Here is an 18727-nt window from a genome sequence, read left to right as displayed (position 1 = left end):
TCACTGCTTTTCTTAACATTAGAATTAGTGAAGTCACAAAAATTTTACAAAGCTTGGTTAGTTTTTTCTGATACATTCAGATGTACAACAAGAGCAACAAGAAAACCCAGTCAGATTTGCTTTTGTGCACAGGAAGCAAACTTTCTACTCAAGTGAACTACAAAAATTGCTGGGTTTTTTTTTCGCTTTTGCTTGCTTTTCACACATGATGAAATATCTAAGCACTACAGTAGCTTTTAAAATCTGCACGCCAGTCCCCAAATTTAAAAGGAAAATGATGAACATCATTTGTTCTTAAAATAAGAAATACAAAAAGAGAGAGTATTTGGGTTTAGTCAATTGCTCTATTTATTTTTCAGGCACTTCCATAAGTGATTAAGATACCAGCAAGCTTTTTGATTGTATTGCTCTGTTCTCAAGCTCTTTTAATACTTAAATTGTATCTGGAACCAATGGAGCCAGATTGAGAAACATTTTAGGCAGGTACAATGAAACAAACCAACCTGGGAGAGTTTTTCATTTGCAGTCTTCATCTCCATATATTTAGCTTGATTTTCCTGTGACATGTCTTTTATTATGTCATCTGCTACAACCTTTTCATGTTCAATATCTTCTTCTACAGCTTGAATTAACTTTTCTGTGCTGTAAAAATAGAATATTTTTGTAGCTTCTACTAGTTGATTGTTTATTTTAAGGACCTATTTCAAACTCTGGTATTTCTTCAGCCTCACTGAAATGATCCTTTAACACAAAAAACGTACAGACTCTAAAAAAAGGAGTTACCTACTTGTATCTAAGCTTCTTGGCGTTGGATTAGCTACATAAACATTCACACCATGGAATGCAGAGGAAGGATTCTTTGCCCTTCCAGTACCCACATCATACTTTCCAACACTCCAACCCTGTCTACCTGCATAGTCCCCAACACTGGCAAATGCATAGTACTCCCTCTCAGTTGCTCTCAATCAGTAAATTCGTGGAGTAAGAACAGGCAGTTTGAAATAAAGAAGCTGGTATGTGATTTGTGAATGCATAGGAAGAATACATATTATATGGATACCAGGACTTGATGGTACTGGATAATGATGATAAGATGACCTTCCTTTAGCAATTAATTGATCTATTCCTTAAGAATGGAGAGTGGCTTCAGAGTCTTGGGCAGCGTGGAGCTTCTTCACCATGCAAGAACTAAGAAATTAGCCATTCCCGATGTTCTTGATTCATTACTTTAATCTTGTTAGGAAATCAATGGGATGCAACCATAAGAACTTCTCTACCACTGCAGCTATAGTGAGCTACAAGCAAATGTATTAGCAGATTCAAGGGAGGCATAAAGAGTGGTTCTCACTGTTTCGTGTAGTATCTAGTAATTTCTATGAAATTACTGAATCCTAGAGAGTCAATTTGAAAACATAGCTAAAGTAAATCAACAAAAACTCCTGAGACCATGAGGAGTATACCTTCCTTCCCTTCACAGTTCATGAAAGATATTTTAAACTGTTGGCTTGTTTCCAGAGTGACTTCTGCTATTAAGAATGACAAAATCAGCTGGATACCTTCCTTCAGGATTTATTTTTCTTCTATTTTTCAACAACTGTTCCTGAGTTGCAAGCTGCCAAAAATTTTAAATTGTGTAACTGACACTATCAGATCAATGATTGCAGCCAAGAATGCCCTCAGGCTTGAAAGATGATGCAAAATAGTGGAACTGCCCAAGGATAATCTCAGGGTAAGGGAATAATGAAAATTTCATAGAAACAGAGTAGAGCTGAGGGTGGAATGGACTTTTGAAGGTCATCTAGTCCAGCTGCACTCTCAAAGCACGGTCACCTACACCAGGTTGTCAGTGTCTTGTTCAGGCAGGTTTTGAGTATCTTCAAGGATGGAGACCCACAACCTGTCTGGGCAATGTTTCGACGTTTGGCCACTCTTGCAGTAAAAAGAGTTTTCTCTTACATGTAAATGGAATTTCCTGTTCTCCAACTTGTGGCCACTGTCTCTTCTTCTGCCCTTGGGCATCACTGAGAAGAGAGCACCTCCATTTTCTTTACTCCTGCCCGTCAGGTATTTACTTTGATAAGATACCCACTAAGCCTTCTCTCCTAGAGATGAAACAATTCCAGGTCCCTCAGCCCTTCCTCATAGTTTTCACCACTTCCAAGGAATTCTCAAAAGAAATTCAAAAGTGTAACCAGTCTTCCAGCTGGCTTTGTCCTGATTTCCACTGGGATAGGGTTAATTTTCTTTCTAGTAGCTGGTATAATGTTATGTCTTGGATTCAGTATGAGAACAGTGTTGATAACACAATGATGTTTTCAGTTGTTTCTAAGTAGCATTTATACTAAGTCAAGGATTCTTCAGCTTCTGATGCCCAGCCAGCAAGAAGGCTGGAGGGGCACAAGAATTTAGGGGGCAACACAGCCAGGGCAGCTGACCCAAACTGGCCAAAGGGGTATTCCATATCATGTAATGTCACGCCTAGTATATAAACAGGGGGTAGCTGGGTAGGGAGGGAGCGCTGCTCAGGGACTAACTGGGCATCGGTCAGCGAGTGGTGAACAATTGCATTGTGCATCACTTGTTTTGTATATTCCAATCCTTTTATTATTATTGTAATTTTATTACTGTTATTATTATAATTATTAGTTTCTTCATTTCTGTTCTATTAAACTGTTCATATCTCAACCCACGAGTTTTTTTGTTTTTTTCTCTGACTCTCTCCCCCATCCCACTGGGTGTGGGGTGAGTGAGCAGCTGTGTGGTGCTTAATTGCTGGCTGGGGTTAAACCATAACAGGCTTCAAGAAAGATCTATAATCTCCAGGAATCTGAGGATGTTAAGCAGAAATTCTGTCAGGTTAGCAACCCATGCTGCAAAGATGCTTTGGAGCCTGATGATGAAGAAACAAATCAAAGTGATGAGATCCTATTTTCTGTGGTAAATTTGGAGTGCACTGGGACTGCCCAAGAAATATTGGATGGTTGTAACATGACATTAAATGGAACAACCTCTTCAGAGTAAAAATGGTTTGTTCGGACCCAGTCCAAAGAATGAGGCCCTCACTTTAAGTACACCAGTTTATGAATGGATAATTATGTTACACTTGGTAGTGGAAAGGACTAATTTTTTAAGTGAAGCCTGTTCTTCTTAAGCTATGAGAGTAGTTTGATTCAAGACCCTCTGGAAGGCATGGAACTGGGAGCTGGCAGGAAGCTTTCATGTTACTTCTTTATTAGAGGCTCCTCATCTCTCAGTCTGGGCCTATGAAAGCTCAAATTAAGCCCAACTGAGGACATCACAGAATTAAAACAGAGAAATTGCAATGAAGAATTCAAGAAAATGTTAAGGTTACTGATTTCCAGAATAAATCTCCATGCTAGATGTAATTCACCTGGACAGACTGGCAGTACTGATCATAGGGAGCTTGTCTTTAAGTACAAAGAGGGTGCATTTTTCTGGAGATCACTGGGGCATTTAGGGAGGGAGAGAAGAATACCCCTTGCTACATTTCTCCTGTGTTCCAAAACACAATGTGGAAGCAGCTGCCACTGTTGAGGGCAGTGGTGTCTCCAAGCTCTGCCGAATTTTTCTCATCTATGCCTGAGACTGCAAGTATGCATGGCAGAGTAAGGACAGAAAGCCTATTTTTCCAGCCCCACCAATGTAAAGTGTGTGTGGACACATTATAGAGTACCCTCTTTACCTGAGGCAAGTCTCTTTTTTTATGTGATACGGACTCCTGGCTAAAAAAGTATTTCAAGGTGATCCAGTTATGTCCTTGAGACTAAAAATGTCTGACTTCGCCGTCATGCGTCTTCTGTGGTAGAAGCATTTTGACAGAAGGTTAAAACTCAGTGATTTTCTAAGAGACAATAAAAATATCAGCAATGGCTGTCACAGAGGACAATTCATTACCACAAGTAATTTGAAGGCTACTCATGAAGCTGAATCAGGGATGAGGCTTGGAAAAGTTGCAGAATGTTCTAAGATACTAAGCAAAAAGTCAAAGTGGCAATAACATCAAAGAGGACAGTGAAGTAAAATGGTTTCTACAGCTACATATTTGAGAGGATTGGAGAATGAGAGGAGTCTGAACTGTTTTGTAGTTTGATGCTGTGCATTGGATAGAATGAGCATCAATGCAAGAAAAAATTTATTGGATGTAGTGTTTGTGTATCAATATAATCCCTTTTTCAACATGCATATAGACATGCTCTCAAACCAGAGCAAGTATAATTTGTTTTCAGAATTTCTTCCTGAAATATAGCCCATATAACAGACGTGTTTAAATGCTTGTAATTCTTTGTAAACAGTGAGTTTTATGTATCACACTCCACAGCTCCTCTGATAATGATGTCTCCAAAACACAAGAATTAACACAGATTTAACTGAGATCTTTACTTCAGTATGCCTTGAAATACCTTGAAATTTTCGTCATTTGATGTCTGATCACATAAAAAAATGCAAGTCTTTTTCTGTCTCCAGCATTTCTTTAACTGATTATAACTCAACTTGTTTGTAATTCCCTGTGGCATTTTAACTCAGTGCTTCCTATATGATCTGGAACTTGACACTTGAGCATACTACTATTGGACTTCCCTATTGGCTGCAGATCCAATTAAATCCAAGATGATTATAAGAAGTTGCTCAACTTAGTCAATCTTTTGCTAAGGATTTTCTAGTTTGTTCTTTTTTTTTTTTTTTTTTCTTTTTTTTTTTTTTTACACTGGCTGCTTATTCATCAGGTACAAAGGTTGAACAAAACCAAAGTGCTGTTGCACCATATTATTTCTTGTCAGTGCGTTGAAAAATCTGCATTTGTACATATGCTGCCTCTAAGAAGCAACAGAAAGGTAAGACACTTGGCACATCTTTTTCAAAATGTAGGCAAAGATATACTAGTATAACTTTGTTGCTAGACTGGAAACAAATACATCTTGAGATACATTAAAAGTTCAGGAATTACTATGAACCTTGGACATGCCAAGTTGTTAAGTAAATTGTACTTCAGTAGAAAGCCAGGGAACAGTCTGTTTCTTCTCTGAAAACAAGACTACCTGATTATATAAACTCCATTACCTTCCCAAATCTGCCTTTTTATTTACAAATTTAAGAAAAATAATAGGAATTACATTACTATTAAATGATAAAATCTTTAGAAGTTTTCCAAGGGAAACGTTTTAAGAAAACGCTTCTAATTACAAGGAAATGTCAAGGTATTACCAATGTGTTCAGTTTTGGGCCCCTCACTACAGGAAAGACATTGAGGTGCTGGAGCGTGTCCAGAGAAGGGCAACCAAGTTGGTGAGGGGCCTGGAGCACAAGTCTTATGAGGAGCGGCTGAGGGAGCTGGGGTTGTTTAGCCTGGAGAAAAGGAGGCTGAGGGGAGATCTTACCGCTCTCTACAACTACCTGAAAGGGGGTTGTAGTGAGGTGGGTGCTGGTCTATTCTGTCACGTAGCTGGTGATAGGAAGAGAGGAAATGGCCTCAAGTTGCGGCAAGGGAGATTTTGGTTGGATATTAGGAAAAATTTCTTTACTGAGAGGGTTGTCAGGCATTGGAACACGCTGCCCAGGGAAGTGGTTGAGTCACCATCACTGGAGGTATCCAAAAACCGCATAGACAAGGTACTCCAGAACATGGTTTAGTGGGCATGGATGATGGTTGGACTCAATGATCTTGAAGGTCTTTTGCAACCTAAATGATTCTATGACTCTATGATTCTATGTTTTGCCAGGCTCAGTTTCTTTCCTCAGTTTCTTAAAGCGCTTACTTTAAACACCAATTCTTAAAGTCTGGTTCTAGTAAAAAGCTAAACTGCAATTAAAATTACAGATGCTTTCCTGTTCTTCTACTGATGATACAGGTTCTCACACACACAATGGCAGGAATCAAATTTGTAAGAAACCCCCTAACTTTTCAGTAGAAACTAAAGTAAAAAATAGGAACTATGTTTTTGACTTAGACATATGTAGAATGAATTTTTAGACAGGAAAACGATTTTTCAAGTTAATGGCATCCCCTTCATTCAGACATCTTAACTTTTTGCTTGAAGTTTTGAAAAACTTTTAAATTAACTTTCATTTTCAACTTGATTGTTACTAATTTACAGACTAACTTTTAAAATAATATTTTAATACATTTTCCCCACTCTGTTAAAGACAGTATTTTTCTTGAAACTTGCAAACTTCAATAATACTATTAATCTGTATTTCTAGATTGCCTGGTTAAGGCCTGCTCTGTTTCTGAACATCCTGGAAGCAGTATCTTTAAGGTCCAAGCATGCCACAAGATACAACTGTTAACATAGCCTATATCGGGAGTTCTCAAACTGCATCAAGTTTTCCACTAGCAATATACAAATTGGCTCCAAAAAGTATGCAGGCCACCAGTACTGTCACTGACAAGAACAATACCTAATACAGAACATAATACCACAGTGGCTGCTGCTGCTAGTACCCCTTGTCCCCGCCACAGATAACGTCTAACAAAAAGGTTTATGGACTCTTTTTGTACTTAATGTAGATTTCCAACAGCAATAGAAATACACTGTGGATCAGAGCTGTATAAGTGGCATTTATCATAATTTTCTTTTCAAGAAGTTAGTAAGTTTCCAGGACAATTCAGTTAGGTGAATGAGGTCAGTCCTTAGATACACAAATGTACAGAAGCAATCAATTAGACTTGACCAATTTGTTCTGTGACCTCATCTACTCCATACTGACCAGCAAAGGCATCCTGGCACTCTTTTTAAGGATTGGTGGAGTCTTTTAAAATCTGACTGGCTGCCTATATTTAGCATTGTTCATGCAACTGAGCTTCCTAATGTAACTTCCCTCACTCTCTGTTAAATTCAGTGAATACTCACTACAGCTCAAGATTTAAACAAGTATCTTACACCTTATCTTTTGGGTCTTTTTTAATCTGGAAGATAGAAATCTGGGAAAGAGATACTGAGATTCACTTAGCCCACTGTCTTTTCTCTTCAGATGCTTAAGAAAAAGTGTAAAAATGAAGGGATAAGCTACCTTTTACACAACATTTTAATTCAAGTCTGCCATAAACAGGGACTGATTTAACATCTGACAGAAATGTTTTAACATTTCTGTTCAAAATGAGTAGATCTTGCAAATAATGCCTGATTCAAAGGGGATGGATGAGTGACACTTTCTCTGAGAAACATTAATGTCACAGTGAATACCATTTGTCAGAACAGCTTTCCTGACTCAAGAAATAAGGTTCAAATCTTTACAAAAACTCCAGCACAAAAGACTGAACCATGTTTACCTAGTTCCAAAGATCAGAGCAACAATTACACCTTCATAATACAGAGGTCCAGGTTTATGTCATATGATATATGTTATATTATGGATAAGAAAGAGATTAGAAGATCAATCTACTAATTAAAAATTCACAAAAAATGCTTAATAACTTATGGAAGAAACATAAAACAACAATCCATCTAGTACAGTATTCTGCCACTGTCAGCGGCAACAAGAGAAATTACTTGGGGAGAACATGCAAGCCTGAATACTTTCTGCAGTTTACTCCTATAGTAGTCTTCCAGTACCCATAATTGCTTTAACAGGGATATTAATGAGTACATCCTTGCCTATTCGTTTTATTCATTTATGAAACTGTTGTCTATTAAGTTGTCTAATCAATCCCTTTTCTATTTACTGATACAGTCTGCTCACTGGATTTTAGGTTTGGCTCAATTAAGTGAACGCATTAATTCTGATAACCTATGTTTTTCCTCTTAATTTTACATTTTGTAGTATTTATGTAGAACAAAATTTATTAAATTATCATTGAAATAATTATATCTATTAATTTGTTATACTACCACTATAGAAGACACTGGTATTCTGGTCTTGGTGTACAAAAGTATTGTTTTTTACTAGGCTCTAAACATGAAACTCTCTTGGCTTGTGATCTGGGCTGGAACACTGTTTTTGAATCCAGTCACTGCTGACTGCAACATTACTTCCCAAACTGTAAGTTTTATATGTATGTAAATTACCCTTATTTTTGAAAGATACACTAGAAGCTAAAGGCATTTTAAAAACTACCTTGTAAACATAAAATTCCTGAAAAAAGAAGCACATAGAAACAAACAAGAAGACATGGTTTTCTGTGAAATGGACAATTAGCTGCTGGCAGTCATTGTAAGTGGGTGAATAACACTGAAAAATATTTGAGATGGTTTTATATCTCAGTCAAATCTCTCTGCAGACAACAGGAGTGCCTCCTTTATCTTCACATCATTTTGGAATAGGCCTAAAAAGCAGCAGTTATTTGGACAAGGCTAACTACTGCTCAAGTTAGAGACATTTATTGAGTTAGCACTTGCCAAAGTCAGGTCCAAATGTATGTGAGACATTTTAAAGTTTTTTTTCAGAGATTAATTTAATGGATTTTCTATTTATTGGGGAATGGGATTAACAGTCAAGTGATAAAACTGGTATTGCACTGTTTGCTTTGACTCACTGTCTACAGGTCCAGTACTGTATCTACTGCTTGTTCATCTTTGGGACACACATGAAGAACAAAAAAACCCCCAAACAATGGGGTATATCCAGTGTAGAAAAGGCACTCCACCTACATTCATTTTTAAATAAACTATCTAGACTCAATCTAGTCACAGGAGTAACAAGCTGAACATAGGCTACTTATTTAGTAAGAGGGATAACCCAACCAATCTGTTTCCAGTACTTAGAATCTCCTTTAAAGCCAGTTCAAGTACCTTGACACTAAACTGTAATCTGTAGTGATGCATACATATACATATAAATAAATCTACTCTTTTCAGAAATAAAAAATGATTCAAGGTATTGAGAGTAAACATTCCCAAACCTGAAAAGCCTGCTGCTATGCTAAACTTCAACCCAGAAAACCAAAATGAATTTAAGTGCTATATTTATAAAATATATACTCAATGTTTTGTTAAAAGTCTGCTCCAAAGATGTTTTAAAGAATAAACATAGCTGGTTTTGAAACAAAGCAATACATTTGAAAAGGCACATTTGAATTAATTTTCAGCCTTGAATCCACTTCCTCTATGACATCTTCTTTCCCATTTATGTGGGAAAGAAATCCTTTTTCTACCCAGTCAATCTTCACATAGAACTCTAAAACAGACAGCCCTACTAATTCCAAAATAGCATGCCAAACTGGTTATATTTTGGATGATCATCACATAAAGAGCCTTGCATCTCAGAGTTTAAGCACTAAGTGGTATGGAACTTCAGGTCTCTATACACCAGGAGGATTCATTCCCCTGTATCACCAGAACATGAGTATATTAAGAAATACATAAATAAAATTGCATGAAGAGCAGTAGCACTTTTCTTCTAAAGTGCTGGCATTAAAAAAATGCAAGAAAGATTTTTCATACCCTTAATAGTCATCACTGAGACACCTTCATCACCTACAGTATTTAATTGTTGTCATTCTCTTTTTTTCAACAGGTCATTTGTGAGGAGTCTGGAAAGAACCTCTCTAATATCCCCACTAACCTCTTCCGAAACATTACTAAAATAACCTTCAAAAATAATAAAATCACTTTGAAAGATAGTGACAAAGAAATTCTTCAAAGTTTTATTAACCTCACTGAACTTTATCTGAATGAAAACATGATTACTGTACTGTATAACAACAGCTTCTGCAATCTGACAAAACTCATAATTCTGGATATCAGCAACAATCATATTAGCACAGTTCATAAAGCAGCATTTGCAGGATTAAATCAACTGTCAGTGTTGAATCTATCCTATAACATGATTACTCAACTAGGTTCAGATGTATTCACTTCTCTAAAAAGTCTGACAGTTTTAAGTCTACAGTGTAACTTTCTGAAATCTTTTCATATAAAATCATCTTTTAAGTTGATTAAAATTGTTTTAGCTGGAAACCCATGGACCTGCTCCTGTGACCTCCTTGATTTACAGATATGGCTAACTGCCTCCAATGTGACAATGGGTAAGTTTTGCAAATGGCAGCATTTCATACTTGTTTACATCAAACAGCCTTATCTTGTTTTTTCCTGATCTGGATAATATTTACCATCAACTTATCGGTATTTTGCAGTAATACATTAGTTATCCATGAAAATTTTTTAGAGTGCCAATTAATTAACAATATCTCATAGTCTTTCCACTGCTCACATTCACAGAAAATGAAAACAACACTACATGTACATTCCCAAACAACAAGGAAAAATTCTCCATCAAGACAGCAGCTATCCAATCAGCTGACTGCAATATTGAAAAAGCTTCTTTAGAAAACACTGTAACTTCCACTTCTGCCATTAAGCTTAAAAGTATTGCCTTACTAACAGCTCTGACTCCAAACAACATCACTGGAAACAATGGAACCCATGCAGGTAATATACTGATGTTTTGCTTTACTGCTTACAAGCTGTTTGATTTGCTGTTCCCTGATTTCATACCATTTTGTATTCCTAGTACACTGTAATACTTCCATAAAAGCCAGGGCTACGGAACAAGTGTATTTCCAGGTTATGGTAGACTGTACACACATTATGGTGAATGTTAAGCTCTACTGAATAAGTGTTCAAAATGGATAAACCACACCTGAATTCTCAAATTATATAAACTGATGATGAAATTTCAAAGGCTTGAAATTGAGGTAATTGCCCAGATCTCCATCGAACAGAACTAGAGAAGCACCTTTAAAAAAATTCAATTACTTCCTCCACACTAACTGCTTTCTAGACACAGCTGTCTTCTTAAAATGTAAAAGAGTGACCCTATTAATTTTACTCCTGCTCTCAACTGTGTTCAGTGTAAAGGACACAGATGTGTCCATCCCGTGTTCTTTGAAAATTTCAGTGATCAGTCTCCTTAATTTTCTTCACCTTTTGATGTTAATTCGATCATCACTCTGTAATAGTCTAGCTTTTCTTTTGGTAAAGTCAATTTTTCTTTTTCTTACATGTAAATTAACATTCTTCTCCACTGTTCCATACTGAAATGCTTTACTTCTTGCTTCTGGCTAAAGCAGAAGAAATATCAGTTCCCAGATACATACACAAATTGTAAGCCACCACTGCCACACACTGGGGTTTTTTTTTGTTTGTTTTTTTGGTTGTTTTTTTTTTGTTTGTTTGTTTTTTTTTCTGTAGCAGCTATAATCTATTTTAGGACTCTGGCCAGCATGAAAAAAAAAGCTTCTAAATAAAAATTACTGGCAACTACAGTCTATCGAAATTTTTATTATAACGGAAAGACAATTGAAAGGATATGCCAAAAAAATGATGTAATATTTTAGGGTGCAGACATCATCACCATACAGAAATTAAAGCCTGGGAAATAGAATTTGAAGTCAATTACTGATTTTTTTTCCAAATCCCAATCTTGGAATTTAAATTTTGAAAAAATGATTTTATATATCCCCAGAACTTTATCTGACTTTGAAACTATTAATTTTGATAAATATGCATACTTGATTTATATTGCTAGGAAATATAAGAAGTACATACATTTTTGGTCTGAGTGATGTTACTGACTCCCTAATAACACAGCAATAACATTCTGCTAAAGCTTTGGAGACACTCAGTAATTCCTCTACCATTGTTTATTTTGTGACTTCTCAGTTTAACTATGAAAAAATTCATACTAGACTTCTTGCTGGTATTTCTCATGAAGATGACTCTTCTTTTTTCCCTGTCTGTTTTAAAGAGTTACCACTTCTTGGCAAAAGTTGGACCTTCCTAGCGGGTGTCCTAGGGTTTGTCCTAAGCACTACACTCCTGATTTTTACTGCTATAAAATGCCCGACATGGTATCGCTATTTGATCAGCTACAGTCACCGTCGTCTGGAAGAAAATGACTCAGAGATGTTTGAACAGGAGTTCTCAGCTGACATGAATTCTTTTCCTACAGTATCGGGTACAAACAACGAAGACCCCATAGTAATATTTGAGAAAATTCATGCCTTTGTGCCTGGGGAAGATGGATTTATTGAGGATAAATACATAGATTCTTATGTAACTGAGGGGAGTTAATGTCTTAAACAATGGATGATGAACTGACTTTTCAAAACTGTAGTACATTTGTACTTCCATATTACGCTACTTATGTACAATACAAAATGAAGCTAAGCAGTCCATCTCCTTTCATCTCATCAAATCCATAATAAGGTATTGCTGCGTGAATCATGCAGCTAAAAAATGTGGCGATGTGCATGCATTAGTGTCACAACAAGTATTTCAAAACATGCAAAAAATACTCATAATCCACCTTTTATAAAAACCTATTTGGTTACTTATGGCGGGGGTAGGGGAGAGGTTACTGTACATTGCTTAACATGAACAAGTCTTTACAAAGTAGCTTGTGAAGCTGGCATGATCACTAATGCTTTAATTGCGAAGAAGTCCGGAAAGGAAAAATAATTTCTCTAAAATGTCAAAGCAGACCACAGCCAGACTGGGGACTGAATCCAAATCAATGGTGTCACAGCTCAGTAGTCTATCAGGCAAAACTAACACAATCGGAGAACAGAGCATTTGGGGTTATTTTACCCAAATTAGCAGAGCAAGAAAGACCAACTGCTCCATTCCCTTAAATGTGTCTACATACAGTACAATGATAAATTATCATTACTGCATACCTAATGCCTTAGTTTGCTGCTGAACCAAGCTTTTTCTTCTCATGTTTTCTTAACACTTAAGAATGCATTCAGGGGTAGAATAGACACGTTTGCGAGCTGTTGAAAACCACAGTATTATTGAAAAGTGATTTATTATTAAATGGTAAATTGTTTCTTAAAAGTGCGTATTTATACGTAAAACCTCATCGTTGAGATTACTCATACTGGCAACAAGCAGGATCATATTTCTTTCTCCTGCATATCTCCTGTCCCTAAATTAAACATCTCAGAAACTCACCCTCTCAGCCTATCACTACACAAGCAATTCTCATGGCTTACAAATTCTTACTGCATCTCAATGTCCTCATCTTCCCCTCCACACACCCTTACCCTACCAGACAAGAATCTCAGTTCTAGTTCCCACTTTCGCTTGCTTTCCTCACTCTGCTTCTCCACAACACCGCCTCCAAAATTCAGGACCTTGACAGCAGGTTGCCAAAAGCCAGGAGTCTCCACTGCCACCTAACTCCTTCTTGATGACATGGTAAGTATCTCCACAGCAGTTACTCAGAAGAGTTTAAAGCTAGGAACTCCAGCTGCAGCTTGGCACTGATGTATTGTATGATAGAATGATAGAATGGTTTGGGGTGGAAGGGACCTTAAAAATCATCTAGGTCTAACCCCCCTGCCATGGGCAGGGACATCTTCCACTGGACCAGGTTGCTCAGAGGCCCATCCAACCTGGCCTTGAACACTTCCAGGGATGGGGCATCCACAACATTCACAACGTCTCTGGGCAACCTGTTCCAGTGCCTCACCACCCTCATCTTGAAATTGCTCAGGTATCACTTGTGGCATGCATCGCACTGTTAAGGAACATCTGAATCAGATCACACCTCAATTTTGCCATGTTCAGTTATGATTTTAACAGCTTTGGAGAAGCATACACTTCATGTACTTACGCTTGTCTTTCTGTGAAAATTTTATCCACACTCTGAGCGTCTCGGTCATTCTGAACCTTTAACTTAAAAAAAAAAAAAAAAGATATTTTGATATAATACATAATAATAAAGATATAGATTTTATACACAAGTTCAAAGTTTCCTTTAAATGATCAAGAAGCTGCTCAGAGTGCAGTAGAAAAAGGAGCAGCAGAGGCCACCTGCTCCAGAGGCTTTTCGCAGTTGATGCTTAAGGAAGACCTTCTGAAATTGCAGTCTTCCACCGGAAACCAAAGGAAGTAAGAAGGTATCTCTACATTTGAAAAAGAAAAACAATCAAGATTGTAACAAATCAATTCACTTACTATTACTGTGGGATCTATTCCTGAAACACTTAGTAAAATACTGTTTAAGCCTACAGACAGAATGAAAATGTAACGCTTGCAAAGCATTCTTCTCTTTATGACACAGATGTTGTGACTTTATTTTTTAATCAAATGCAGGGGGAAAAAAACAATTGTTTTGACCAAGAAATACTCAGGTGGTTTTTCATGTTACCAAAATAATCTCTTCTAAAACTAGTTTCTTTTGCTTATGGACAAAGTAATCATAAGAAATGGAACATGCTTAATGCCTCTCACGCCTTAATACTTACAGGAACACTCTATCTGTGCTAGAAAATAAAGAAAGAAAGTAAAGGAAGACCAAAGCTCATTGATTTTGTGGTTGGCCATGTCAGAGTGCTATTTAATATATATTACACTGGAGTCATTTAAAAGGCAGAAGACACAGGAGAACTAAATTTCCAGATGACCAAGCAGCTTTACAAGGCAGTGTAGTCTAGTGAATTTGCCTTTCATAAGACTAGTGTTCTATGCTCCCAAGTCAAATAAAGAATATATTTTAACGCTCATAATTTGGGTTGGGACGACAGCCACCTCAAATCTAAACCACAGAAAACTATCGTGGACTGTTAATGCAACACTTCAGACAGATGTCTCACTACAAAAATGTTGCCAATATTATGGTAAATTTAACTGGAAAAAATGGGTAAGTTTTAAATTAGTGCTATGTTTTTTTAGATATGTCATATGTTCAAAGCACCAAGAAAGTAACACACACCATGTCACTGTTTAAACATAGCAAATATCCCAATTCTTACCATATTGTAATCTCGAATCACTTCTGCTATATCCGTATTGGTGTTAAGTATATCCACAATCTGAAATGAGACAGAATTCTGTCCTGTTATTTCTCTCCTTTTTTTTAATTACACAAAAAAATCAGACAAATAGGTAGCAACTCACAAAGTGCTCAGGAAAACACAGCAATTTTCTATTATTGCAATGGAAAAAACCAAGATTTCGGAATCTGAATAGACTACACGCAGTTTTCAGAAGTAATCATCATTATATGTGGTGTACAAAACCCACAAATAATACTCAGCAGTAATTTCTTAAATCCATATGCAACCGCTTCTCCTAATGTATAGTATACTTGGTTATTTTTCTTTTATGTTTTCCTTAGTTTCCATCTTTTTCCTTTCCAATAACTGAATAAAAGGCAGTATTAACCACCAGCACATTTTTACAGACAAATGTCAATAACAAAGATGCTGAAGTAAAGCAAAAGCAGCATAAAGTAAATGAGAGAAGGGAGAACATTCAGTACCAAAAGTTGACAGCAGCATACCATGTTGTAGTCTGCTAGTTGACCTTGAAATTCTTTGATTTCACCAGCTAAAGCCTCTGCCCTAAACACAAAATGAAAAGTCAAACTTAAAAGGGAAGATTTGTACATGCAAAAAGAAATTAATGAAAAAAAGAATTATTTAATGGTTCCTTGAATCCTGCACAATACCTGAGAATAGTTTTGTGACTGAGAAAGTTAGCACCACATTAGCTGCAATACACCTCACCTTTTTTCATATGACAAATAGACAGATTTCTCCTGCTTGTACATTTCTACTTCTTCCTGCAGCTTGTTAATTTCTGTTGTGAGTTCATTTGTTTTGCTTCTGCAAAAAAATAAACAAAAAAGAATCATTAACATTTGAACATACAACTAAAACACAGATAGAACAGAAACTATATTTTACTATAGGAGATGTGCAATCAGTGTCTCTTTCTCACACTGCACTGTGTTTCAAATCAGTATTTCAAAGAAGAGCTGGATAAGTGGGGAAAAAAGCAGAGTGGTTCTATCAGACAAAATCATAAGTAGTTGTTAGAAAACCTGTATATGAAATAAAATGTTTTAATTAGCTTTTTGTCCCTGCTGGTGAAACAGATGTGAATTATTCTCAAACGGACAGGAAAAAAAATCATAGCATTATTTCACAGAATGTGGATATCATCCATATTTAAAATGACATCTTTTAGGGCTGATTATTCAATACTGCAGTATGATCAACTGACAAAGTAGCGTACGCAACACAGTTTCCGCAAGGCCTTGCCTTTGTCAGTGTTAGCTTAATGCATAATCCAAGTAAACCAACTGAAATGTACACTAAAAAGTGCTTAGTTTGTGATACTATTTCTCACAAATGGAACTATCAGACCTATCAAGCGTTACAGGTGGAAGCTCAGAATCGCTGACCCTCCTTTTACTAATGCTGTAGGAATGCATTTAACTTAGCAAGCCTAATAACTAAATGTCAAAGGAATCTACCTGTACTTGGACATAAGCATAAAATTCCTTTCCTCCTACAAACTATATGCAAAATGACCTTAACTGTTAGAACAGATTTCATTGTAAGTGAACATAACTTATCCCACAGTATTGCTAAGCCCAACAAACTTCATGTCAGAAAGGCAATAGAGCATTAAACCTTCTGCAGTTTGAATGTGTTGTTAAGACATACCTCAGCAGTCCAAGGTAGTATGTTTTATCCATTATCTGTCTCTGAGGACCTGGCAAAGGAGAGTGAGATGACATTTTGTTAGAAAAGAACTAATTTTGATGAACTGTAAATTATGAAAACAATCTGCAGAATTTGCAGGCAGAGAACTGCCATCTTCTCAGTGTTCTTAATTAGATTTTACCTCATTAAAAGAAATGAAGGCAGAAATTCATTTTAGGCTGTTGTGGAGATAAACATTACTTTTTCAGCTATATGAATAGTTACTATATAACATAGTATTTTAATTATTCTGCAGTGATGGAAGAAGACACAATTTATCTTGTTCTATTCTTTTGAATGTTTTTTAAAGACAGCTCAGGCACAGAAAAGCCTTTGTCTTCTCTGACTGCCAAGAGCAAAGAAAATAAGAGGGATGCTTTAATCTCCCTTTCTTTTCTCCTACTCCTACTAATGATAGCTATTCACTCTGCGATTTATACAGCGATGAAAAGTTTTCCTTTAAAAACCTAAATATTCCTTGAAAATGTTTGCAGATGCCTTGACAGCTAATTTCATTAAAAAATACCTTTCATTGCAGTTTTCATTCCACTTAATCCCTGTTGAGTCACTGGACGGTCTGCAACTTTAATCTGAGATGACAGGACTCCTCCAGTAGTCGAAGAACCACCACGAGAACCGGGTCTTGATGTACTAGGAGGCATCTATTAAAAAAACCCCAAACACAAACCTCCCAACTCTGAATTATGAATTTATTATCCATATGCAACTGCCAAAGCAATTAAAAACTTAAGTTAGCCTCTATACTGTTCCTGTAAGAATCTCTTAGCATTTACATCTCTTCAGGGAAACAAAGCTTCGGTCAAATGCCTGCTGCAGAAGGGTAAGAGATTACCTTTGAGCAGCTGCTCATTGTTCCCTCTGTCTGCAACATTAATGCTATTAAGGTCTCCCAGGTGAACTTGATGCAAGACCTCCTTGACCCCTTTCAGTCAAAATTAGAAAATAAAACTCTACAAAATTAAAATCTTAAAATTCTTCCTAAGAAACTATCACTCCAGTCATGGTACTAAAAAAATTACAAAAAAAAACCCCAAACGGATAAAACCCTAAATATATCAAAGTTAATGCTAATTTTTTTTAACATACCCCTGTTCCTATTCTGGTTGTTGATGGAGTTCTTGATGAAGAGGCAGGCCTTGCAGTCAGCCCTACTCCTGCTCTTGAAGAGGGACGAGCTATTGGAGGTCTGTGACTGCTGGCCATGTTTGTTCCTTTTTGAACTTCTCTCTGGAAAGAAGGATAGAAATAGTCCTTTAATTTGCACAAGTTCTTTAAAACTACCAGAGATCAACTCTTTACAGCTTAATTCTTCCCCCTATTAAAAGGTTAGTTTTATTTAGAAATCTGCAAAGCACTTCTTTACTGGAAAAGCATGGTACGAGACAGAGACAGTGCTCAGACAGGACCACAGAAGGCCCACGAGGAAGGCGAGACAGCAGTCCCTTTTCACTGCTTAGTCAGCCCTCAGTTTATGTTGTTAAAACAGGTAACTCCTGCTAACTCTTGTGGCATTTATTGTTTCAGCATCTGCCCACAGAATTCAAGTCTCTCATGAGACAAACTGGAAGTGAGCAGCTTCCAGTAACTATCCATTGTAAATATGCATTTGGGTTATATGGAGACAGTCCTTCAGGCATCGCCAGGCACCAATGCAAACCCATGCCACGGCTACCCCTGATAACCCGCGGTTGCTTTCACCAGCCCCGTGAGGAGCTCCTCCCCAGCCGCAGCACACAGACACAGCTTTACCAGCGCTGAAGCCGCCAGGCAGTCGCCCGGAGGGCCCCGTGAGGCGGGGTACCGCTGGCCGTCACCTAAACAGGCGGGAAGTACCCCTGCTCCCCCCGGGCGATAAAAAACCCGCCCCCACAAAGGCTGAGAGCGCCCGGAGCCGGGGAGGCCGCAGCGCCAGAGGTTCCCTGCTACAGAGCCGGGCGGCCCCGCGGAACCGCAGACAGGCGCGGACCCCGCTTGCCGGGCGGCGGCGGCATCCCCCGCCGCCGCCGCCTCCTCCTCCTCTCACCGGACTCCCGAGCAGCCATTAAGCCCCCACAGGCAATGGAGCCGGTATCGCAGCAACCGCCCCGCCACACAGCGCCGCCGCCCGGCTATCGCGAGATTCAGAAATCTCGTCCCGGCCGCTCGGGGGGGGGCTGCAGCCGGCAGCGGCCTGCGGAGACTACACCTCCCAGAGTGCCTCGCGACGGAAGCGCGGCAGCTCTGCCCGGCTCTGGGGGCGCGGTGCCTGCC

The 18727-nt window shown here is 37.9% G+C and overlaps 2 protein-coding genes across 7 annotated transcripts in view; one reads left to right on the top strand and one right to left on the bottom strand.

Annotated features, from left to right (window-relative positions):
- IFT74 (intraflagellar transport 74) overlaps positions 1-18638 on the bottom strand; it is a 41814-nt gene extending 23176 nt beyond the window's left edge. The window contains exons 1-9 of one of the 5 annotated variants that reach the window (XM_030004843.2): positions 18501-18638; positions 17564-17704; positions 16983-17118; positions 16418-16466; positions 15473-15571; positions 15247-15307; positions 14717-14776; positions 13576-13637; positions 504-642 (exon numbers count right to left, since the gene is read on the bottom strand). In XM_030004843.2, the coding sequence (XP_029860703.1) occupies positions 504-642; positions 13576-13637; positions 14717-14776; positions 15247-15307; positions 15473-15571; positions 16418-16466; positions 16983-17118; positions 17564-17680 (723 nt within the window). In that variant the 5' untranslated portion in view covers positions 17681-17704; positions 18501-18638. Of the gene's footprint in view, positions 1-503; positions 643-13575; positions 13638-14716; positions 14777-15246; positions 15308-15472; positions 15572-16417; positions 16467-16982; positions 17119-17563; positions 17705-17840; positions 18311-18342; positions 18466-18500 lie in introns of those variants that run through there. The other 4 variants (XM_030004839.2, XM_030004842.2, XM_030004840.2 and 1 more) reach the window with 4 other exon arrangements.
- LRRC19 (leucine rich repeat containing 19) lies at positions 4774-12125 on the top strand. Of its 2 annotated transcripts, XM_030004844.2 has the most exons (5): positions 4774-4853; positions 7906-7998; positions 9472-9982; positions 10176-10385; positions 11704-12125. In XM_030004844.2, exons 1-5 carry the CDS (start codon positions 4827-4829, stop codon positions 12027-12029), a joined length of 1167 nt encoding a protein of 388 aa, XP_029860704.1. In that variant the 5' UTR covers positions 4774-4826; the 3' UTR covers positions 12030-12125. The 2 variants fall into 2 exon arrangements, with proteins under 2 accessions (XP_029860704.1, XP_040976865.1); XM_041120931.1 differs by lacking the exon at positions 7906-7998 and having other exon boundaries at positions 4786-4853.
- Positions 18639-18727: the final 89 nt, after the last annotated feature.

The sequence above is a fragment of the Aquila chrysaetos genome, chromosome Z, assembly GCF_900496995.4.
Source record: "Aquila chrysaetos chrysaetos chromosome Z, bAquChr1.4, whole genome shotgun sequence".
Lineage (NCBI taxonomy): Eukaryota > Metazoa > Chordata > Aves > Accipitriformes > Accipitridae > Aquila > Aquila chrysaetos.
This window is presented reverse-complemented; position numbering and strand designations above follow the sequence as displayed.

Bases quoted from the DNA above. Each gene is read 5' to 3' on its own strand.
- LRRC19 (XM_030004844.2), top strand. From the start codon at position 4,827: ATGCTGCCTCTAAGAAGCAACAGAAAG. The intron at 4,854-7,905 runs GTAAGACACTTG...GTTTTTTACTAG, and splicing joins CTCTAAGAAGCAACAGAAAG to GCTCTAAACATGAAACTCTC. The intron at 7,999-9,471 runs GTAAGTTTTATA...TTTTTTCAACAG, and splicing joins GCAACATTACTTCCCAAACT to GTCATTTGTGAGGAGTCTGG.